This window comes from Conger conger, chromosome 3 (genome assembly GCF_963514075.1).
Source record: "Conger conger chromosome 3, fConCon1.1, whole genome shotgun sequence".
Classification (NCBI taxonomy): Eukaryota; Metazoa; Chordata; class Actinopteri; order Anguilliformes; family Congridae; genus Conger; species Conger conger.
Genome location: NC_083762.1, coordinates 71,245,851 through 71,271,339, shown reverse-complemented (window position 1 = coordinate 71,271,339; position 25,489 = coordinate 71,245,851). Strand labels below are relative to the sequence as shown.

Genomic DNA, 25,489 nt, shown 5'->3' with positions numbered 1-25,489 from the left:
AGAGGACTACTTTGGGGAGAGAGAGTAAAAGAGAGATTCAGAGAGAGAGAGAGAGAGACAGAGGGCTGGTTTAAGACAAGTTTAAGACAACTTAAAGTTGATTTGACTAAGCAGGGGACAATCCCCCCTGGAGCAATGCAGGATCAAGGGCCCAATGGCTGTGTGGATCTTATCATGCACACCGGGGCTTGAGCCACCAACCTTCCAGGTCCGAGTCATGCATCCGAGCCCATAGACTACAGGGCATTAGACTGGGAGAAATAGAGATCTTTGCTAATACAGGACTATTGCTCCCATCATTGCGCTGCCTCCTTCAGTTGGTGACCTCGACGTGATAAGTTTCCATCCATGTCGGACCTGTGTCATCTGTGGGAGTTCTACATTCTCCATCCCTTGCTTACTCTCTTACTCTCTTGCTCTCTGGGGTGATAGGGAGTGAGCAACTGGGTGATGAAAACCTGAAGCAGAATGGTAGGACGTTGCCGTACGGTATGGGAAAAGAACACATCACTGGGATCCTGGATTTGAGATCTTCTCCTGGAGCTCCCATACTTGCCTTTGGCTCATAAAGACAGCGCTCAGTCACTAATTACAACCCTCCCTCACACCCATGATTAGCTTAATTAGTGCAATTTAAAATAATTTCCCCCCTTTTTTCCCCGTTGAAGATGTTTTTTGAATAATCTGAATAACTTCAACTCTACAAACTGTTTCCCTTTTCATCTCTAATGGCAAAAAAACAGTTGCTCCAGATTCTGGGTTTTGGAGAACAGCGGGAGCAGGAGGAAGAGTTTAGAGGAGGGCTTATTCTGTGGAAGAATACCAAGAGAAGGAAGCAAGCGGGAGACAAAGATCATCTTGTGGCGCTGTGGGGTGGAAGGGGTGGGGGGTAGATGGGTGTGTGTGTGTGTATGTGTGTATGTGTGTGTGAGTGTGCAGGCCTACAGAACATTTTAGTGATTTTTGCTTAAATTATTTTTATTTTCAGACACCACACTCACAGGACATATTGGTGTCTCGGTTTCTCCTGCTTTTACAACCCACCATTAAAAGCCTCGAGAATTGACTTGCGACTCACATTTTACAGTAATTGAAGTCATTATTTGGATAAGTGACATCATCAGCCGTCTTTCTCCCCCTCTACCTCTCCTGTCGCTAGTATCTCTGGCCCCGGAGGCATCCTGCCATCCTAATCCCTGAGTGATGTCTATACTTCAGATGAGTCAGTCACCGACCCTCCAGGCACTTGGAAACATAATGCGAGACTTTAAACCCTACCTGATACAGGGAGGGGGAAATGGAAGGTGGGGATGGTGTATTTGGGGAGGTATCACCTTCAGGGTTCAAAGCGAGAGGTTGTTGGTGTTGTGGTTGCAGGTTCCCAGATCATCGTGAAGCGCATGAGCTCTTGAGCACCGGTGGCCCAAGCCTGGAGAGGGTCCAGCCCAGTACAACACAGTATACATGTTCTGGTGTCATTGAAAATCTCTCCCTCCTTCCCTCCCTTCTCTCCCTCCCCACCCTCTGCTTCTAGACACATCTATGTCTCTCCTACATGTTATGAGACATGACAATACCAGCTGGGCTGTTTGAAGGACGAAGAGTTAGCAAAAGACAGATTGTACACCGGAGCGTTTGTTTCACGCTAGTCTGAATCACAGCATGTGATGCATTTTTCCTCAGATCAACGCCCTCCCCCTTGGAAAATATGTCCTGCGTTGCTCCAGGGAGGGTGTGATTTTTTATTTATTTATTTTAAAAAAAAACAGCTGTCAACATATGCATCTGCAAACGCTCGGCACAACTTTCTCGCTGACTCAATTAGTAGAATGAATGGCGCTGATTAATTCTGCTTATACGTGGAGCAGTAGTTGGTAGATCGTCCCTTAAGTTGGCCTGGTGAGGAGACTCAAACTCTGTACTCTTGGAGCTCTGCACTCCCACCAATCATGAACTGGTCACTTTAACAGACCCACAGGAAATATATAAACTCCTACCAGATACATTGGAGAACCTGAGCAGATGCCTTGGTGATATCCTAGTGTTTTAAAAGGTCCGCGTGGACCAGAACTCCTGCACTGACCCAAGTTTCTCAGGGTAATGAATGGATGATTTAGGAGGTGTGCTGAGGCCCTCCATAGACAGGACATGCCTGGAGACACTGTCTGATGTAGCAAAGGAGCTAACTCAACAGACAGGACTCCGGTTTGAGGAGGGATTCTCAGGTTACTCCCCCGGGACTCATTTAACCAGGGCGCACACTGAGACACTGAATCACCTGCGTTTTTATATACGTCGTCCCCCATTAAGACGGCCATTGATTTAGATCTGTCTTGAAAGGGTTGGGTTTTTACAGATCCCCGAGAAACTACTACGCCTGCTCACACTCACCTCACCACCAACAGCGCTCTGTGATCTTCAACTTGGCTCGCCAGAAACCTGTGTGTGTGGGTGTGTGTGTGTAGGGGCATGAGAGAGATGCAGAAACTGTGCCTGCATGCGTGAGAAAGGGAGAGCTTGTGTGTGTGTGTGTGTGTGTGTGCATATGTGAGGATTAATTTACTGTATATGTTTGCGTATAACAGTTCCTGTGTTTATTGGTCTGTATGTACAGTATATCCGTATGTAAAAAAGGAGCAAAATGTCAGCGCGTTGACATATTACAAGAAAAGAAAAAAAGCACTTAGCATTGTTTGTCTTCGCCTATATCTATTCATATCTCTTTCTTTGTTCCTGAAAGAAAATGTCAATGCAGGCGTGTGTCTGTGACAGTGTGCGTATCCGCGTACTGGTGGCCGTTTCTCGCAGTGCGGTATTGATTACTGTGTGAGACTAATAATTGGCCCGGTCTATGGGCTGTCATGTTCTGCCTGATTGTTTAGAATGATAGACCATCGCTATCAGACACTATTTCTCTCTCCTCATCGCCTCACCCTTATCGGTGTCTGTATCCATCTCTCCTTATCCCTCCTGCTCTCTCTTTATCTCCCTGTAAATCTGTCTCGCTCTTTATCTCTCGATTGATCGGTCTTTGTACAGTATCTGTACAGTCGTGGCAACAAGTTGTTGTCAGTTTGTCTTTCAGGCATGTTACTGCTGCAAAGGCCTGTGTAAATAGTTTTAATATGCAGTATAGCCAACAATGTGACGGAAAACAGGCATACAACAAAGGGGGCAACCGGAGACAAAGAGAGACATGCTGTACTAACAGAGACCAATGTTTGTCCTTGTTAACCACACGATCTCAGAAGTATTGGGTGGTGCTCTACAGACCGCTACTGACCCCTTCAGCCCGGCACGAGGAACTGCGCCATGTTATGTGGTTGGGTTGTCTATATATCTCCATGGGTATGGCAGATAAAACAAATAGATTATGACTTCGTGTTCACGAAAACAAAAGAAAAATCTCAAAGTGCCGTTTCCATTTTTATAAATGTCATATTAAAGATGTTTGCGTTTGTTAACAATTATATTTCTATAGCCCACAGCGATGCCGTGGTTTATCCCGTCGTGTGGTTAAGATTTTAAACACAAAAGTGTTTGTTTTTTTTCAACAGTTGAACTGTCTACTACAGTGAAATGCATTTAGTTCTGCGAAGGGAATGGAATTCGGGATACGCACAAACCAGCACTGAAAGAGCTTAGGAAACAAATTCAACACCGCAAGGCACTTCCTCTGCCACGTCTGTCTGAGCCAACTAGATTCTCAGTTCGACCACGGAAACAGCGGGCAGAAGGAAGAGAGAAGGACGGAGCGATTTTAAAAATCGGTAAAAAAATAAATAAATAAATAAATAAAAACATAAAAAATGAACAAAGTAGCCTAGTTTTCGCTTTACCTCTCTGTGTCACGAGGCAGTAAACTAACTACTTTAAAGTTGTGTTGTATTGACTCGCTGCCCCGCAAGGATGTTAAACTTCAATGAGCTTCTTTTATTAATGCTCAAATGACTTTTTAAGAAACGAATTGAGTTAATATGTATTGGTTTAATCTAAATATAGACGCTTATGCTTGGATCATAGGCTACTTATGTTACACAAAGTTTGTTATTTTCTCGAATTGAGGCTCTGCTTCGATTAGCTAAATCACTGCGGTAGAAAATGTCGATTCAGTAAAATTATTTTGAAGTTGCTAACATTGATGGCAGAAAATAACCGTGTCGTCGTCCACAGAATGAGAGCAGTTACCGAAATAAATGTCAAAGACCGGTCTCATTTTGAAAGTTTGTTAAGATTTCTGTTTTATTTCTGAAGTTTGTATTCTTTCTCCCGTGAAGTGATGCTACATGTTCCTCGCAACGTGAGCTATGAGTGACATCATTTCGTTGATTATGCTATTCTTTTTTTTAATCGATAGGCCTAATATGCTCTGACAGCATGCAGTAAACATCGTCCGCATTTGCATAAACACTTCGCTTTTTCATTTCTCTCTTGTGTTGTCACCAGGCGAAGCCGCCATGTCTGGTAGGAGCTGCTCTCTCTGCGTCTGTGTGCTGGTGCTGCTTGCTTTGGTCTGGCCAGCGTTCGCCCTGGGCTCCACAGCATCTAGCACCCCCCAGCAGGGCCGCGAGGACGCGGGAGATATTAGCTGGACTCTGGGACTGCGTCTCTATCGCGCTTTACGCGCAGACGGGATCCAGAACCCCCTTTTCTCCCCCCTGCTGCTCGCCACTTCGCTGGCGGCAGTGGGTGGCCGAGCAGGGGGGTCCACTGCAAGGCAGTTCCAGGAGGCGCTTAACTCCTCTGCGCTACCTCTGAGCGACCAGTGGGAGGCGCTGTCCAGGGCGCTGAAGTCTGCCCGCGCGGCAAACGGAACTAGCTTCAACCTCCACAGTTCCTCAGTGGTCTTCACAAAGCAGGCCCCCTCCCTGAATCAACAGTTTTTGGAGGAGGCCCAGACTCGATCCCTGTTGGAGCATGTGCCCTTGGGGCCTGGGGACAGCCAGGCTGACCTGGATACCCTCCTCACCTGGGCTAAGAGGGGCATGGGTGGGGACAAAGGGGCGGAGCTGACCGGAGAAATCAAGGCAGAATCGGGAGGGCTAATCCTCGCCCATGCACTGCACTTCAGAGGTAAGGCCCACAAAGTAAAGCTTATGGTACAGTGAGCCAACTCCTGGAGCCTTGATGAACAGCTCCTGGGAATAACTAAATACACATTGTCAGTACTGCATCTAGAGCTAAATCAACACTCCAAAAAACAGAAGGGAGGCTTAAGGCTGTCCTTTCATTGTTTCTGCTAATTGTATCTAGTCAAGCAGGGAACCTTGTGATTTCATTCATTTTGCATTATGTTATACACGCTATTCCTCAGTCTTGTTCCACACAATTACCGTAGTAATAATAATAATAATAATAATAATAATAATAATAACAATTATTATTATTATTATTTTAGCCACAAAACAAATACTGCTGAAACAAATCACTTGACAAATCGCATACTTAAATGCTCGGCTTCTATAGGCTAACTTCACAATGTATAGGAGGAAGGATTGGTATCCCCCCTACCCAGTATATATGCATAAATAGTGCACCATTACATTACATTCTATTTAGCAGGCACTTTTATCCAAAGCGACGTACAAAACGTGGAACAAACACTCGGACAGGTCACATACGGTTCTGAACACATCGGACTAAGTCTGGGATACCCAATCGTCAGTCTTCTGCATAGGGAGTGTTGACAGATGGGTCCCACACACTGGTCTAAACGTCATGAATGTATATACATTTTGGCTTTTAACAGAATCCAGAACAGCTTACATTATTGCGCACATATAGGTTTTGGCAACAGTGCTGATGCAAAGACAGGTCCAGCTCCCTGAGGGTCTGCTAGCTTTCGCTGTTATTCAGCACTTAATCTGTCGATTAAAGCATTTTACTGCACAGCTACCTCGCCTCCCCTGGTTTCTGGGATGTGGTTTGTATTGTTTTGCTGATTTCTTACATGAAGAAACAGCAGACCATGTGGCCCACCTGGGTCAGGGTCGACTACCACTGTGCTGAGTCATCAGGATCTTAAATCGATAGGCGACATGAAGTTAGACGCTGGAGAAGGCACGAGGGACATAGGGCTCATTCCAATTGCTTATTTTTTTTTATCCCTTATTGTCTCCTCGGTCCTCCACTGTCCCAGAAATGGGTTGAGGTCCGGGATCTTTGAGGACATTCCAACCCGTTATTGCTCCTTGGAGGAGCTAGGGCTGAGGAGCTAGGAATGTAGTATTATTAAGGAGCAAATGGGTCAGGGGTTGCAGTTTTAGTTTTGTTGTTTGGTTTGGTAGTTAGGTTGTAGTTTGCCGTTTTAGTGTAGCATAGCTAGGCAGTGTTCTATCAAAATGTTCAGTTTGGAATTTGATGAGCCAATTTAAATACACTAGGTGTGTTTTCAGGCTACAAGAGATATATGTACATATCCTGCAGAGCTTTGGAGAGGGGGAAATTAAAAATCTTGTTTTTTGTTTTGGGGGTATAATTTTGGGCATATGCACCAGTGACGGGCTAACTGCATAGCTACCACGATGGTAAAAGATCCAGAGAGCCTATAATACAGCAGTAATACAACTGTTCAGCCTGCTCAAAGCACCGGTGTGCTACCACACGACCACAGTGCAGCTTTCCTGCTGTACTTCCACTCCATCATCTGGCAATTCATTTACAGTTAAGGGCAATGTGCCGCTTAAATAATTGAGTAACAAGCATCCGCATTCTCCTCTCCTGTCCGTGTCTAACATCTGTGCTGGGACAGAGCCCAGCAGTCCAAAATACAGTGCCGGGGTGCGGGGTATGCTCAGTGCACCACTTCTCTGTCAGTCTGACTAATGGACATGCCTATCTGGTACTCAGCTGAGGCAGGATATCAAAGGCGCAAACAAATGCCATTGGGTGGAGAGTCTGCCCAAAAACGTGCTCGGAAATGATGGATTTGGTTAAAGGTACAACAGGTAATTTCAGACTTCTAACGAACAAGAGAGGAAATGCAGCAACTAATACCTTCAAACCACAATGCTGTGTATCCCTCCCCCTTCTCTGTGAACGTGCTCAGAACCCCCAATTAGAACCTAATTTCAACCAATGAGCTTGAATTATTGTACAGCTACACAATGTTTTAGTACATTGTTGGTCCGTCAAATTTATATTTCGAAACCTGAATTTAAGGACTATAAACACAGGCAGAGGGTGAGTCAACATGTCTGTGAGCCTTTTTTCAATGGTAGGAAGGGAAATTATAGTAGTCCTTGGCAATACTGAAAGTGCCACCGGTTGTGGTGGTACAGGGGTTAAGGCTTTTGGTCTTTTAGCCGAAAAGTTGCAGGCTGTCGTCCCCGGTGGAGACGAGTGCACTTGTGCCTCTCACTCTTTAGACATTGCTTCCATAAATATTCAGCCACATAAATATATAATACGCAGCATAAGCTATGCAAGTCTCCCTGGATAGCACCGTCTGCTAGGCAAATAAATAAGAATGGTGCAAAATATGAAACTTTGAAAATCCCCAAATGCAATGAATTATGAATACATTTGCAAATTGATGTTGGGAAGATGAAAAAAATATATATTTATTGTAGCGCATGACTTTATAGCCTCTGCTACTAAAGCCTGTTAATCATTTCAAGGGCCAGCCTTAGTACCCGCAGTGCGAGGATGAGTTTCTGCACTGGAGACACCGGCCTGTCAGCTGCTTTTTATTGTATTGTGTGGTCGCTTGTCTCCCGTCGGCCAATCAGCTTCTGTCTTTCCCCTTTGTTTGTTTGTTTGCCGTTAATTCGCTTTAGTTAATTATTGAAAGCCGAATTAAGAGCGCTTTGCCGTCTCTCCCTCTCAAGAGCAGTCCGGAGGGGGGAGGAGAGCGCGTATGAGGGGTATAACCACAAACGGGGCGGGCAAATTAAAGAGGAGGCAGAGAGCGTTTCTGTGACGGTGGGAGGGGGAGGCCTTGACAGACGGTGTGGAGGGATCCGAGACCTGTCGAGGGACGTGCGTTTCACACTCATTAATTAATTCAGCCTCTGTTCCAGCGTTACGCCGAGAGACGAATCTCAGCCTCCGGATGAAACCGCGGCCAACAAACACGCCGAGGCTGACGCACCGAATGGAAAGCGCGAGGAATAAACACAAAACCGTTCAGCCAATGGAAGCCCTTTAAAAACGAGCCAAAAGCACCGAGCCCGTGTTATACATTAGCGCCGAGCTTTCGCCTGGCTGTGTTTCAGGTACGATGGCTGGGGCTCTAGTTGTTATCGGTGTCCAACGACACGCTGCTTCAATGCATTTTAATTAATTACTGCGCTATTAGCGATAACCACTCCACCCGTAGGGCGCTTTCATTTCAGCTCAGGAGGGGTTTGATTGTCTCGAACCAAGATAGAAGCGGCGTGTAGGCGTCAACAGGCAGCCAGATTTGTAGCTACATCCGAGGACGCAGAAACACGACACCTAAAGCTAGCTATGGGAATGAGCTACACTGTCATGTACTGTCAAGCGGAGGCTTGTAGGAACCAATCAGGAAAAGCGGAGAGCACACATTGTCCCGTCACCACGAGGAAACATTACCCGTTTAATTGCCAACAGACACAGCCATGTGTATTTTTTATGTGTTGCGGGCACATTCTCCCCCTTACAAATGTGAGAATTTGCGTAATGATTTTCAGTAACTTTGTGTTTACAGGGCATTGAGTGCACCCGGGAAGCTGTTCAGTAGTTCTCAGTAGTTTCTCTTTTGCTGATGCGTTGTTAAGAGCATGTCTGTGTGGCTCTGCTCTCAGTGACATGACGGCTATTAAAATGGGGTTAAAGCCAGGCCGGAATGTGTTTCCTTATAGGTTCCAGGCAGCGACTAATGCTCCATTTGCTTATATGGAGCTGCTTTACTTCTGGTTTGGCACCAGTAAATTCACATTTCACAGTTTGGTTCAAGCCTATTTCAGTAACCCAGGGTGAAAGCCAGGCGTGTTCTCGCCCCTCCCCTGTGGACCTCGTACAGTAGCGTATTTGGTCACTGTGTGCCTGACGTGTCCGTTGGACTGAAGCCTTACTCGGATGACTGGGCTGCAGCTACTCATTATTGTCCGTGTTGATAGGATTTGAAAAACCCGAATGGCTCGGATTGAAAGCAGGTCAGTATTTAAAGAGCGGCTCCCAGTTACAGCCTCGTACATCAGCAAGAAAAGGTTTTTTTTCTTCCTGTCGGGCAAGACATTGTTCACAGATTTTTGTGCCTGGTAGTACATTTGAAAATGAGCACTCTGCAAAGAAGGGCATTCATCATTCAGTTTCAGCTTCCTTTGTGTTATTATCCCCCAGCCAAACCTCAAAGGTATGTTTAGGGGATTTTGAGAAATTAACACATCAATAAAAAAATAAAAAAGAATCATTTCCAGAAGTATATTTCTCAGGAGCTCTTATGAATAGGAATGGTTCTATTTGTACATTAATTGACCTGGAGATTGAATGATGGCTCATGAGAATAAAAGAAAGCGATTAGCTAATAGAATAGTTTATTATATTCTGAAAGTCCTTGCAGGGCCACATTCGGCAGACTAAGCCATTGCTTTTCATGGTCTGCAAGCTTGGTAAAGGAGCACAATTAATATCATCCAATCAGAGTGGGACAGAAACTCTTAGAACACACATCTTTTCACACCTGCATTTATAACGCGGAGACACAACCCTGGTAACGAGAGAGCGAGACACACTACCTTGTGCTTTCCCCCATCTCGCCCATCAGAGTCCTTGGCTGCAGAGAGCAAAACCTGAACCAATCAGAGTACTTTCGCTGCAGAAAGCACGACGTGAACCAATCAGAGTACTTGGATGCAGAGAGCACACCCTGAACCAATCAGAGCACTTAGCGGCAGAGAACAGACCCTAAGCCAATCGGAGTACTTTGCTACAGACCCTGCTCTGATTGAACGCTCTCAGTGAACAATGGGGGAACATGCACCAGCTCCTTGAAGAAGCCTCATTCTCCCATAACCAGTGAATCAGGTGATTGGATTGACGGATTACCGTCTCTCTCGCAGTGTTGTTACATTATTACTGTCACTTAGCTAACGCTTCTATGCAGAGTGACTTACAGTTGATTAGACTAAGCAGGGGCCAATCCCCCCTGGAGTAATGTGGGGTTAAGGGGCCCAACAGCTGTGCAGATCTTATGGTGGCTACACTGGGGCTTGAAAAACCAAACTTCCGGGTCTCAGACAACGCAACGCGATCCTACATGCTGATGCGTCGTACTGTTATCTCTGGGAATGAGTTGCTGGTCACTTTCAAAGTTTGAGAAGTTTGTTCCGGTTTTATTGTCAAAGCTGAAATTATTTCGGCAGGTAGAAAGATTTTTCAAAGATTGGGGGGTTACACTCACAACCGACCTGTGAATATTTCATGTAAATTATTTAAAGTGTTGTTTGAATAGCTTTTAAACAGATCTAACCCAATGGCTGATTTCTGAAAGAAAGTGTAATTCCCTCACCAGGAAAAACTCTGGTACAAAGACAAGGCTCCAATTGCAAATACACAAATGCGCGGTTGTTAAAGGTTAAAATGTTATTCCAGAATAATTTGCTGCCTTTCTCCAGTGGAGTGTTGCTTATCTCCTACGGCTGGGTCAATGATTCATAGAAATCACAGGTAGACAGAAGTGGGGGAAAAGAATGCACCATTCATCTTTTCTTTTATAGCAACATAATTGGATTTAATTAGCTTATTAGCGCTGGCTCACATCTCTCTCCATTCCCTTTCAGTCCTTTCTGGGTAATTCTTTCTAGAACTTTTCTCTCCGTAGTTGTGATGACGAGGATAGTCTGTGGTGCAGGTGGGACATTGAGTTTAGAGTGGGGGATGCTCAAATCTGTCCCCCCCACCCCCACCCAGGGCCAGTCAGTACTGCTGGTTTTCTTTTCTACCTGAGAGTTAATTAATTGTGTAATACCACTGATTGGCCAGTGAATTAACTCCCCTAGTTTAAATCCCGATTAGAGGGGAAGAATTTCTGAGATTTCATAAAGCAGAGTTGGATTACTGAGTTAGCTGGATAACTGTGTTGAGTAAAACCCAGAACAGCTCTTTTTCTTTATTTCATGTTCCAGATTTGGGAGGGTTCAGGGTTTTTTACTCAGCTAACTAGGTCATCCTGCTTTGTGAAATAACCCCCAGCAGTACTACTGGCATTGAAGGCCAGCTTTGATTTGTGATTTGTCCCTGTTGTTACTCTGTTGGAACACAGGTGCAAGTATCAGGTCTCTCTGCCCATGACCATGATGGGGGGGATAGAATCTGTGAGAAGTGACTGGCCTGTCTGCCTGTTTGTCCTGACACAGGGGTGTGGGACAGAGGGTTCGACGAGGACCACCAGGACCTGCGCACTTTCCTGGGGACAAAGTACACCAAGGTGCCCATGATTTACAGAGCAGGTAGGCCTGGTTCCGCTTGCAGTTGTGCTGTGGTCTCGCTGTCTCCAGTGTGTAAATGCATGCACCTGCTCCCTTTCCTGCCCTGATGTGGGATAGATCTATTGGGGCCAAACAGAAAAAGGTGCCAGTTTATTTTCGTTTTTTAAATGTATATGTATTTTCTTGCATGAATAAGACTTGACAGACATGACTGCATGTCCTGTGAAATATGTAGTTTGCAGGATAAACAAGCGCAAGTCATTAGACAATAAAAGGGCATAAATTAGCATCTAATAACTAAGATTTTTCAGTTTACAAATATGTGATTGGAATGTTCATTGTAATGAACAATTCCTTCTGGTAATTGGAAGCAATGGAGTTCTAAGAGTACTGACTTAAAAATTTGGAAAAGGGCTAATTTATTCCATGTTTATTACCTCAGAGGTAGAGAGAGCAAATTTCAAAACAGGATCAGTATTTTAATTCATTCCCATGCCAAGGACAAGGCATACAAGAAAGAGTATACACACAGTGAGCACTTTATTAGGTATTTATTAGACTTATTTTTTAGACTTAGTACATCTTGTGCTGCTGTAGCCTATCCACTTAGAGGTTTGATGCGTTGTGTGTTCAGGGATGCTCTTCTGCATACCACTGTTGTAATGTGTGGTTATTTGCATTACTGTCACCTTCCTGTCAGCTTTGACCAGCTTTCTGGCCATTCTGCTCTGACCTCTCTCATTAACAAGGCATTTCTGCCCACATAACAGCTGCTCCCTGGATGTTTTTTGCACCAAATTCTAGAGACTGTTGTGTGAGAAAATCACAGGAGATTTCTGAGATACTCAAACCACCCTGTCTGGCACCAACAATAATTCCACGGTCAAAGTCACTTAGATCAAATTTTTCCCCCATACTGATGGTTGATGTGAACATTAACTGAAACTCCTGACCCGTATCTCCATGATATTATGCATTGCACTGCTGCCACAAGATTGGCTGATTAGATAATCGCATTAAAAAGTAGGTGTACATGTGTTCCTAATAAAGTGCTCAGTGAGTGTACATTTCACACAGCGAGCATATTGTGAAATGGATACCCTTTTCTGCTTGGCCCAAACAGGTCTATTACACACTTGTGTGTAAGACTGTGCTGATATTCACAGCCTCCGCCTTTCCCCCAGGTGTTTACCGTCACTGGGAGGACATGGTGAACATGGTCCAGGTCATAGAGCTTCAGCTGTGGGGAGGCAAGGCCAGCCTGGTGCTGCTGCTGCCCTTCCACGTGGAGCCTCTGAGCCGGCTGGAGCGACTGCTGACCCCGACCCTGCTGGGGGTCTGGCTCAAAGAGCTGAGCAACATGAGCATGGCCATCTCCCTACCCAGGACCACACTGTCCAGTACACTGAATCTACAGGTACATACTGTGTAGCACTCACTGCCAAGCACACTCAATCAACAGGTACATACTGTATAGTATACACTGATCCGGAACACTCAACCTACAGGTACATACTGTATAGTACACACTGATCTGGAACACTAAATCTACAGGTACATACTCTACCACACTGTCCAGTAAATTGAATCTACAGGTACATACTCTATAGTACACACTGATCCAGAACACTCAATCTACAGGCACATACTCTACTACACTGACAAGCACACTCAACCTACAGGTACATACTGTATAGTACACGCTGCCAAGCACACTCAACCTACAGGTACATACTGTACACATTGACCAGCACTCCACTGAGGATGTGACGAAAGTACACAGCTCGGCTCGCTAACATGCTTAATACACTTATCAAATTACCTGTAAGACCGCCCTGCAGAACAGATTTTAATTAATCCCAGACGTGGCGGTGTGAAGCGATATTGTTGCCATGGAGACAAGGTGTGCGTGCCTGTGACATCTGGAGGTGAGTGTGAGCGTGCAGAGCCGCGGGTTGGGCAGTGCCAGCGCCCGTACCCCTGTGTGAGGAGCCGCTCCGCCCTGGCCCACCCCATCCCGCTCCGCCCCAGTGGGGGAGCGGGGCGAAGGCCGAAGGTTTGGTCCGCTAGCTACTCCAGCCCAGGAGCCCAGGCAAGCCAGAACCCAGAACCACTGGCATGACTGTCTCTGTTTCCATGGCACCGGGCCACGGCTGGGCGTCTGGCAGAACAGGGTGATAAACCTGCAGTGAGGCACAGGGTGGGGGGTTTGTCACAACCACAGCGGGTGATGGTAACCAGGCTACACTCTGGGGGTGAGGCTGTTTGCTAAAGTAAACAAGTACCAGCACCCAGCAGATTCTTAAAAAAGATGTCACTGGGAAATTGGATTTCTCTTTTTTTCTTTTTTTTCTTTTTTCTAAAATAATTGCCATAGTAACAGCCCGCGGCCCTGCTTGAGGAAGCTGCTCCTGTCTGGTCCATGGAGAGCTGGTGAAAGGGTTTGTAAATAAAGCCGACTCGCAGCCAACCGCGTGTTGGACGCAGTTCCCGCCGGTCTCTGTCCTGAGAAACGAGGAGTTTCCACCCCTCTCTCTCTAACCTCGCCACGATTCAGCTCTGTCCCGCTCTCTCTCTCTTTCTCGAACCTTGCCATGATTCAGCTGTCCTGAGAGAAAGGACAGTTCCCTCTCTCTAACCTCACCAGGATTCAGCTCGGCCCTGAGAAAGGGACAGCTCCCTCTCTCTCTCTCTCTCTCTCTCTCTCCCTCTCTCCTCGCCAGGATTCAGCTCTGTCCGGAGAAACAGGGACAGCTCCCTCCCTCTCTCTCTCTCTCTCTCTCTCCTCGCCAGGATTCAGCTCTGTCCTGGAAACAGGGACAGCTCCCTCTCTCTCTCTCTCTCTCTCCTCGCCAGGATTCAGCTCTGTCCTGAGAAACAGGGACAGCTCCCTCCCTCTCTCTCTCTCTCTCCTCGCCAGGATTCAGCTCTGTCCTGAGAAACAGGGACAGCTCTCTCCCTCTCTCTCTCTCTCTCTCTCTCCTCACCAGGATTCAGCTCTGTCCTGAGAAACAGGGACAGCTCCCTCTCTCTCTCTCTCTCTCTCTCTCTCTCTCTCCCTCTCTCTCTCTCCTCGCCAGGATTCAGCTCTGTCCTGAGAAACAGGGGTTTGTCGTGAACGTGAGGACAAGGAGCGGCGTGACACAGATACATGACTAAAGCAGTGGCTCAGCGGAGCTCACTACAGCCGACACGGAGAGGCCAGCCAGACCGCTGACGGTCAGCTGCTCGGCTACAAGAGCTCTGCTGTCTCTGGACCGGGCTCCTGCCAGATTTCATTTGGCTACCTCCCCGTGTCCCTCACTCTCCCCTTCTCTGTCCTTCTCTCTGGGCTCATTCCAATGGCTTATTTTTCTCCTCTTTTGTCTTCCCCTTGCAATTGACCCGGAAATTGATCGAGGTCCGCCGTCTTTAAGGACACTCCAACCTCTTTTTCCTGAAGCGTGGTGCGTAAATGATATGTGGGTCCACCGCTCCTTGCCTGCCACACATCTGCCACGTCTGTACGGAGCAAATATATACAGATTTCCCCGTCTTTCCTTCTTTTCCTAGCCTCTCCCGATGGGTGGAGCTCGGGGCAAGAAAAAGAAAAAAGAGGAGAAAAATATTGGATTGGAATGAGCCCTCTCTCATTTCCTAATTTTCTCTCACTCATTCTTTTCCCTCATTCTCATTATCTCTCCCCTTCTCTCTCCCTCTCTCTTTTTGGGGACGGCAGGTTTTAGGGTGAGATGAGACATCACCAGAGGTGTGGAGCTCTCTAATGCTCTGCACCCTTGGAGGCTCAGTGTGGGGGACATCTCTCCCGTCTCCCCTCCTCTTCCCCCCCCCCCCCACCAGAACGCGATGCTTCCCCCTGTGCCGTGTCGCCCACACGGATTACCCCCCCGATCGGACCTTGTTCATCGTGCGGTATTAACGCCTGTAACCACGCCGGTGCGGTGCCCAGCCGCGGAAAAAAGGCCGCCCCGGAGAGGGCTGATGTATGCAGATGGCGCTTCATTTGCGCTCTGCGGGACAAAACCGCCGTTCACAGTCGCCGCCTCTCCTCTTGCTTTGCCCCTTTGTCTCCGCTGTTGACTTACACGCATCCCCAGCCTGCTCGGGGTCGGCCATTACCCTGGTCCGTCTGGCGTGTGTGATTTCCCCTGGTTTGTGTGCTCACCTGGGTGTTTCTGCTGAGTCTTTGTGTTCCAGCTCCGGGCCTGGAGACCTAAATAAGAATGACATTCAGCAGGGGATTGGTGGTGGTGGTGCGTGGGGTGGGGTGGGGTTGGGTGGGGGAAGCAGGGGACACAAGGTGGAAACAGACGTGCTAAAAATAACCCGTCGCGTTTCTGCAAAGGGCACAGCGGAGCAGGGCGAAGGCGCGGCCCCTGGTCCTCCGCTTCTTTAACGAGCTGGCCGAGGGCGGCCGACAGCTCGCCCGCCCCGGCCCCGGCGCCGGGCAGCCCCCCCCCAGGCTCGCCGCTAGCGACTCAGACGCTGACCCTGACAGTAATTGGCGGCTTGCGGTGCTCGGTGCTGAATCCCAAAGACTCACCACACCGGGTCCGTGGGGTCTGGGGTGAAGCAATTTCCCAGGTAGCCCCGCGTGCCAGGCTTAATATCTCCTCCGCAGACCTGCTAAAAGCAGCAAAGATCGGGTAGATAAGCAGGCCCTCTTCTTGCCCTCCAGGCCAATATTTTCCGACCAATCGCATCAACTCGTCGGAGGCAGGCCTAAGGTGAAAGCAGCGTTTCAAACGGACAGTTCTGCCGTAAACTCTTGTCACACTTCAACACACTGCCCGCTGAGGATCTGGCCGATGCCACAGCCCTGGTGCGGCTGCTCCCGAGGCAGGAAGTGCTGTTCCAACGATGGTTGGATGAGCGGGTCTCATAATCTCCTGAGATTTGACCATGTGGGTACAGAGACCGCAAGGTGACTCCGAGCAGTATGGGGGAAAGAGCCATAGCTGGCGACATACACAGCTTACGTCAAGGTGAAGCGGTTTCGTTGGGACATCAGATGTTCAGGTGAGGAGTTTGGATGGTTTGGATACTGGTCTGCAGTTAAAAGTCCAAAAAAATGCTGCTGAATAAAACATTGGAGGGGACTCTGTATTTTCTGTTCGCACACCTCCGCATTTCCACATCCCTGACACCTCATATACTGTATGTGGAGAAGGAGAACTGAAATTCTTTCTGTGTACTGCTGTTCTTGGTTATATATTATTCAAGAATATTTTTTGTTGATGCTGTTAGTGTGGTAACGCATATTTAAGCAAGACAGACTACTTTGGGTGAATTCTAAAGAGAGATATGGATAGAGGGGAGAAGGAAAGTGCTAGGCTTAGGCTGATGGAACTGGATGAGTGGTAAGAATAAGGGATAGGAAGCCAGAGATAGTTTCAGTTCAGCTGAGAGGCATTTGTTTGCTTAAGAGATGTCCTCATTTAGTGAAAGTTGCATAAGTTCTATTTTAAACATTTGTTTACAGCCGGGTAACACAGAAGGTGTTGCGGGTTAGGCTCATGAATATCTTTAAGTGCAGTAATGGATTTGAGCTGGTGTCCCCTGTGCTTATTCTCCACCAGACTACTGTACTGTATCATATTCACAGTGCACTGAAACCCAAAGCCAAGGTGCTCTTGGTTTCCCAGCTGGAACTAACTTGGGGGGGGAGGGGGATATTATATAGACTATTGACCGGTCAAGCCCAATTATCAAATACATTTTAATAGTTGCTTTCTTCTGTCACTTAAGATTGTTCCTACTGAAAACAAAAATCTTCATACTACTCGAAGTTCAGTGTAAAATAAATAGGGGACATGTCCTGGTAATGGCCGAGGTTCCTATTGGTTCCTGGATCGGGTAATTCTTTCCGTTTGTGTGACAAAAACGGTTTGCTTCTTCAGCAGAATCCTCCAAGACAGACATCCAATAATAAGACCAAGATGGTGGCACATAGTTCTATGTTCGGTGTAGCATGTTTGAGCATGAGTGTGGTTGCACACATACACGCATGCTTGTTTGGGGGACGTGTAAATTCTTATGGGGCGCCACAGTAAGTGGAGCCTCTTCCCCTTCTTATCTTCACTGCTCCCTGCCTCCGTTTCACTCTGTTGCACCTGGCCATTCTTCTAGTGTCTCATTTTATTTTTGATAGAGTGCAGTGTTGGGGATTTGTCAGTTGTCACTGACCGTCGTTTCGATCAATGGGGAAGCTCGTTTCTGCTAGCCGGGTTTACCCAGATTCCGGGAAACCAAATCGGAGAGAAAATTCTGTGATTCAGCAAAAATCGCAAGGCTAAACAACAATTGATCTGAACAAATTGCTTTGTGGCGTTGTCCGGAATGGAGGACTTGGCACGACAGCTCTGAAGTTAAACGTGCTCCCTGTTATAATGAGAAAATGTGGTTCCTGTCCTCATGCTTTGCCCCCCCCGCCCCCCCCCCCATCGCCTGTGTCCCCCGAACCCCGGCATCTCAACTTGCGTTGCACCACAGTTTGACATATCTACTTCATTTTTAAACACCGTTTCTATAAAAATTTTAAAGATCTGAAGGAGCTCTCCCACCGGAACTTGCTGTCGTTACACTACGGTACATGGAGAGACGATGGGGCAAGGCGTTCTATTTATATCTGGAACAATCAAAGTTGTGTTGGGGGGTGAGTGTAATTACTGGTGACGGGATCAACACTGTAAGATCATGCCGAATGCATGTTCCTGCATATGGCAACGTGTAGCTTTATGGCCATGCAACCATGAAAGAAACTGTGACGAGAACATGGGAAACAGTCTTCACATTCTTCCTCCCTTTGAAAATGCCCCCCCCCCCCCACTTTCTTTCCTCCCTAATTTGGAATTCCCAAATCATGCACACTCATTGCAGCCTCTGATGCCGATTTGGAAGAGCTCGGACAAGCATGAGCTCTCCTCTGAAACCAGAAATGCCACGGCTGCTTTCCAAGACGAGTCAGGCTCCCACAGAAATGAATCTGAAGACGCTTCATGTTCATCAGCAGGCAAACCGCGAGTGCCCACTTGGCCAGAAGGGGTCACTGTGGTGTGCAATGAGACCCAGTCATACTGGCCAATTGAAACCCTACCTGTCTTGGCAAGGCTTGCTGCCATCCACAATCAGCACTGGCATGGTCTGGATTCAGCATCAGACACCACCAGGGGAGAGATGAAAAATGTCCCTGAAAAATGTCTGGAAAGATTCCAGTTTTAATTTTTTTTTTTTAATAAAAGCGCAGGGCCAAGAAAGAAGGTGCCACCACGATGACTCACTCATAGCACAAAAGTAATTGTGTTGTTTGACTGAAGATGTCACCTTTGTCTTGTTAAGGACGGAAATCATTCGAATTTGTCTTGAAACTGAGGCAGGCGGATAATGAATCGTGCAGTTATAAATAAAGGTAAGATGGGAGACTGACCGACAAGAGAGCCAAGCAGGGAAAGGAGCGAGATGGGCAGAGTGCCAATGTAATGAGAAGGGAAAAGGGCGAGAGGTGGCCAAACACAATGGATAGGAGATGGGAGGTAAAGAGATTAGCGATTTGGAAAGAGATGGATTGAGATGGGTGACCACACAGAGAGAGAGAGAGAGAGAGAGAGGGAGAGAGAGATATAAAAAGACTTGTGAGATGAGGGGGTTGCTGTGGAGGAGGCAGAGTATGAATGTGATGAAGTGTTGGGAGTGTGGTGGGAGAGTGGGAGAATAATGAATGAGGACAGTGTAAGTGCATTAGAGGCACATGGGCGCAGCATCGAGGACCCGGGGACCAGCGGGCAGAGAGGGAGAGAGAGAGAGGGCATCGGAGTGGGTCTCTCTTCCTGAAGGGAGGTGACAGAATCTGTCGTAGCTCCCTCCTCCACTCTCCCTTTCTCCATCTCTCCCTGTCCCAGTTTTAAGTGTCAAAAATGCATCTTGCCCCCCCTGTCTCTCTCTGCGCCCCCGCCCCTCTTTAAGTCTCATTGAATTAAAGTTCCTCTGCTGGTGTGACTGGAGATTCACCAAAATAACATGTGGCTTGACAGTTTGTAGCATGTGTGCCTTATTTCATTTGCCTTTGGGTCCCTCTCTTGACAGAATGAGCGTTTCTGATTTGAGGCAGGCAGCATTGCCAGTGTAACCAGTGAAATTTAGAATTCTCTCCCTTCCATCAAACCACTCATTGCCCCCTACTGTCTCTTTCCTGGCCCCCCACCTTGCTAAAAAAGCCTCTTTAAAATCAACCTGTTTGTTCACCTACATGGATATAAAATACCTGTCAGAGAGCATCTTTTACTTAGAATTCATATTGGAATAAAAGCATAGAAAGCCAAGGTCATGACATATTTTTTAAAATTACTCATGGGTGACTTTTGCATCCAGTTAAGCTGTTGTTGCCAAGTTCTCCCATGGTATTATCTGTGGTACGGTCAAACAAGGACAGCTGTCACACTTTTGAGTTCTTGGGACAAAACCCACACTTGAAATGTTATCGATATTGTCTGTTTTTTTGCATTTCTTTTTTTTTTTAATCCATGTTTTTGATTTCATTATCACCAACTGTCACCTATTAACTACACCGGCAAGAGATCCTTCTATCGGTAATCATTAATTCCTGCATTTTAAGAAATATTATCTTCCTCGGTTTGTAATTAGTTTGCATAATTGATCGATAACTTCCTCCGGTGTCTGGATTTAGGGACGGTTGACTGAAGCAGAGGAATATGAAGTGGTGCGGTCAGGACCGGGCTTGGTGTCGGCACTAACATTAGCTCCGTCGCTTTTCCAGAAACATCTGTCCGCTCTGGGGCTAACCGACGCCTGGGACGAGGGGAAGGCGGATTTCTCGGGCGTAACGGGCCAGCCCGGCGGGGGGGAGGGGAAACTCCACCTGGGGGGGGTCCTGCACTGGGCCTCTCTGGAGCTGAGCCCGGAGGGGGGCCCGGACGAGGCCGAGGATGAGGAGGTGGGAAGGCCGAAGATGTTCTACGCCGACCACTCCTTCATCGTCCTGGTGAAGGACAATGCTACGGGAGCTCTGCTGCTGATGGGGGCCCTCGATCAGGCAGAGGGGCCTGCACTGCACGACGAGCTGTAGACTGTTTGTTCTCCTCAAGCAGAAGCTGATGTCATCGCCTGTTCGTTTCTTGGCTCTTCTTTATGATGCAGTCAGCCTTTTTAGTAACATGTTTGTTTTATATGTCCTGTATTATTTGTCAAGAGTAACCCACCACCGACATGGACATTAGGGAATACAGACATCGAAGGAGTCGGGCAAGATGGCTGGCTCTCCAGACAGACACAGACAGACAGACAGACACACCAACCCAGGAGGACCAGAGTAGATAGCATGCTTGTCCTATACTTGTCCTATAGTCCTCCTGCTGAGCTGTGCAGTCACTGCACCAGAGAATGACGCTAGTGAAGCAGTTGCCTCAGGCACACTGCAGGTGTCCGATCAACCAAAGGACTCTATGATGTAGTGCACTGAGGCTGGAAGTACTACTGGCCTACGAGATGGTCCTGTGACCAACTGTGCACCACCCAGCCATCCAGAGGCCTCCAGTCTTACCAGTCAACAGACTGGGAATGCCACAACTTGCATTTACATTGCATTTGCATCACATTTACCAAACCGTTGAGAACATTTTTTATTTGGTGGAGATCTTCAGTTTGAAGCTAAAAAATAAATATATAAATATATATTTTTATATGTGTATTTAATGTGTAATGTTCATTTCAACCAAAAGGTGCATATTACTGTGGCACCCGTATTCAGATAAATACTGTGCAAGGCTACAGTGTTTGAAGAGATTTCTGTTGTTTATTCTTTACAGGTGAATGGTTTCAGTTCTCAAGGGCAGCAAGAGTTTCTGCCTTTTATTCCACCTCAGGATTTAATTACTTGATTTGAATCAAAAAAAAAAAGAAAAAAAAGAAAAGCCAAGTAAGTTCTCTTGACAAATTGCGTGCTTAAAGACACCCCTAGAAATAGCTCTGGACCCTTCTGGCCCTTCAAAGACTGTGTCCTTGCGCTAACTTTCCCAACAAATTTACTGCTTGCTGGAGGGAAGTACAGAGCAAGTAGACGGGAATCGTTCTTTTTCTCTGCTGCAAATGAATTATTGAGAAATAAAACGTACAAGTGGAGGAAGAAAGGATCGCTCTGTGCCATTAATCTTAAAAAAGAATAAGTGTCCCTGCGTAGACATGTTTTATTAAAAGGTTTTAGAGATTTTTTTCTGTTTCTGATGATGCTTAGGTGCTTTGCGATATACACACTCACTCACACACACACACACACACACACACACTTTCACATGACATTATTCCTTGATGCTGGGATTGTCGCCCACTCACTGAAATAAAGGAAATGTACTTGGTGTTGGCATGCAAACAAGCTACTGTGAATATTAGTCTAATGCACGCACAGGTTCTTAAACTTTTTAATATCTCCAAATTAGTTATGCTTTTTAATGTCTGGACCCAAATTAGAGAAGTATTGCAGTTCATGACGGACCCTTCCAGTACACATGCTAGCATAGACTAGTGGACTGCAGACTTCTTCCAGGACCTGCCACAAGAAACACTGGTCTCATGGTAGGCAAGGCACAACCAGGAAATGAGCACATACAGATACAAATGCCTATTCTCAAAAACAAGACAGATTAAATAATAAAATAGCGTGCAACTTAAGAATATAACTTATAAGAAATTATATTTTATATTTCTACATTTTAACTGTACAATTTACAAATATACAGTAGTACAGGAATGTTCATTACATTAATGGCATTTGGCAGACGCTCTTATCCAGAGCGACGTACAGTTGATTAGACTAAGCAGGAGGCAATCCTCCCCTGGACCAAAGCGGGGTTAAGGGCCTTGCTCAAGGGCCCAACGGCTGTGCGGATGTTATTGTGGCTACACCGGGATTAGAACCATCCACCTTGCGTGTCCCAGTCATTTACCTTAACCACTACGCTACAGGCCGCCTGTTCAGACAAAATCTACTGTATTTATATATGAAAACAAAATAAAAAAGTAAAAACAAAACTCACAAACAAATCATTTGAATCCTGAGTTAAAATTTAAATTCCTACCTTATCGAATTATTATTATTATTATTATTATTGAATAGTTGGGGCCAGCCCTACCTTGCTGATCTTTTCTGTAAAAATGCACCGATATTACAATTTTACTGGGGCCTCGCGGCGGTGTACAGGAAGCATCGGGGTGTTATATTCTCTGGATAGAGACAGTGGCAGGATAATCCTAGAAAGATGCATGTGAGGCGCAGTATTGATTTCATGAGGAAAGATACTTTGTCAATTAAAAGATCTCTGGCACCGAGTGGTCGCCACAGTTCCACATCTTTGGCACGCAGCTGTATTTACGCCACCATTTTGTTCATCTGAAAGCCTCGTCCCGCCCCCCACCCCCAACTTGGAAGAGGTCTGAGGCAACAAAAGATAATCTGAAAGTCAAGGTACCCAGTACAAGTACACAGTTTGAAGCATTAAGTGTAGGAGCACTCTTTTCTCCTTTACTCTGAAAGCCTCTCCCTCCGTCTTGCTGTGCGCTTTTGTGTTCTTTCTTCTCGTCCTACTTCTTCTGTCAATCAATCAATACAATTTATTTTTGCAGTCGGTGGCACCCTGTGCTGTCAGAAAGCTTACAAAATGCACAACAGAAATATAATTTCTCGAAATTATGTATTCATGCGCATGCATAAAAGCGGCACCCTATTACGCAAGTTTAGAACGGTATATTTATTTTCTGTTACTTTCCTTTTGTGGAAAATGAAAACCACAATAATGGAAATATTTTGTTACTTTGTTTATGCTCGGTCTCTGAACCCGATTCAGGGTTTACTTCAAGCTGAATGTTCCTGAATGTGGTGCCCACAAAAACTGCTGGGTAGGGGGTCTGCCAAGGCAAAACTGGACGGTGGTTGGGTATTGGAGACGAGACGACTTTCTCTCGTGTTCTTTGATTGTACAAACGGGTAAATGCACAAAGTGGCATTATGACCACGGCCAAGCTAGCTGAGTGACTATAGCTGAGAGTTTAATGTTTAATCACCTTTTATTTAAATAAATTATTACACACCGAAACATGAACTTCATCTCCCTCGGCGAGCTAGCTACGTATGTTAGGAGTGATTCAGAATTCTGTAAATGGGTGAAAAAAGCATCGAGACTAGCCACTCGCAGTACTTACACATTAGGTTAGTGAACCTCGAGGTCACTTTTCAGATTTTACTGGTGCTGTTGAAGTAGCATTTTGTAGAGCAGGAATGACGAAAAAACAGCACCGGGGTAACGTTAATGCACTGCAACGAATAATGCACTCGCTTGAATCTATCCATCATGTCCTATAGTTATCTCAAAATATCTTCAAGATGTTAGTTTCATCGGAGGTTGCTTGTTTTTAAATATGTTATGAGAGAACAGCCTACTTGAGATTGTATTTTTCTTAGACTTTGGTAGCATAGTGTTTAATGTCGTGGCTTATAACTTGTATTTCACCAGACTTAACCATCTTGGAGCACTGTTTGTGGCATGAAGCAAACAACATCACGCGTCGTTTCTCAAATATACGAACAATACTAATTGATCTAATTATGACTTCTAACTGTCCACGTTGATGGCCGTCTCCATATCACCAATAGGGTAACCACAACCTAACTACTACTGTAGGCCGTTCAGTTGGTCATTAAACACTAGCTAACAACCAGTGAACCAATCCCTTGTCTCGCTCACTGTTTCCAAGGAGACGAGTCTGTCCACAAGCGCACCAGCCTGGAGCACGAGAGTTGGGCGAAGTGGCTGAAAGTGACAGAACTCCATTCTTTATAATAACATTTAATGTATTTGCTCATTCACGTAGTTTTTCAAACAACCAACAAATGCTCGGAGAGTAGACCGAATGAAAGATTTATTCTCGACAAACTTTTTTCCTCATAATTAATTAGACGTTATTTGACGTTAAACAGTCTAGACTCTAGCGCTAACGTTAGCTAGCTATGTTACTCACACGTTAACTGACAAACATTTTAAATGTGGAAGCGACGTCAAAAGCTGGGGCTAAAATAGTTTGCCACTTAGTAAGGTAACGTTAGCTAAGTTAAGTTACCTTTTTTGCTTTCTTTACTGTGTGCTTGAAGTAAACTTCTGAATTCCTGCTATGTTCTGCTAGCCAATGTTAACACAATCAATAGGGAAAATACTTGCAAACTATGTAACTAACGTTAACTTGGCTAAATCAGTTGCTAGGGACAGGTAAATCGCACAGGATATTCTGTGTCAACCTTGGTCTCCGCTGTCACAGGTAAGTTAAGTAAAATGGTTTGATATATTTTGAAAATAAATATCTTTGACTAACAGTTCATTTTAGTGTAAATTGACGTCGATATACTTATTGACCTGTTTGCCTGCTGACTAATCAAGGCACAATCCAACACATAACATAGGTTAAGTTACCTGTTTAGCTAATTAAGTTAGCCTAAGTTAGTGACGCAAGTATACAGAATGTCATATCACTATAGCTATAATATAATCAAAATTAAATTAAAAAGGGGTCTTGATTCTTGAATGGTCTTGAATGAACGTTTCACCACGTTTGATAACATTTACGTTAAATAATCAAAATGCGACAATTGTTGGTATTTGCCGCAGCTGCTCCTTAAATAGCGTTATACATGTCAGCTCTGTCAGCCAGCAGTTTCTTCAGTTCCCAAGGACTCGCAGGAATGGAAATAATATATTTCAGTGCAAATGCATTGCAGTTTGAGCCAGTCCAGGTTTTTACTAGAAGCAGATTAGCGTACTGAATCGAAGCCACCTGTTGCTGGTATGTTAACGTGCTTGTTATAAGACCTGGGATGACGTAGAAACATTAAACCAGTATGCTTTAGGATTGATATTTGGGCTTTGTGCTGTTTCCATCTCTGCCTCTAGTGTGTATGGCTCTTATTAATGTCATTGATCACAAAAAGTCAGCACTGTGCTTCAGTCCACATAACTTTCATCTGAAGAAAGATTTTAGGCTTTTTGTCAACGTTTTTTTCCCCCCCCAGTGTAATGTTTCCCACATTATTTGCAGTCAAT

The 25,489-nt window shown here is 45.8% G+C and overlaps 1 protein-coding gene across 1 annotated transcript; it reads left to right on the top strand.

The window, feature by feature from the left end:
• The first annotated feature begins 3,694 nt into the window (after positions 1–3,694).
• serpinh2 (serine (or cysteine) peptidase inhibitor, clade H, member 2) lies at positions 3,695–21,080 on the top strand. The gene is made up of 5 exons (XM_061236849.1): positions 3,695–3,770; positions 4,447–5,073; positions 11,322–11,414; positions 12,578–12,810; positions 20,167–21,080. The coding sequence occupies exons 2-5, from the start codon at positions 4,458–4,460 to the stop codon at positions 20,473–20,475; spliced, it is 1,251 nt and encodes a 416-aa protein (XP_061092833.1). The 5' UTR covers positions 3,695–3,770; positions 4,447–4,457; the 3' UTR covers positions 20,476–21,080.
• The last annotated feature ends 4,409 nt before the right edge of the window (positions 21,081–25,489 follow it).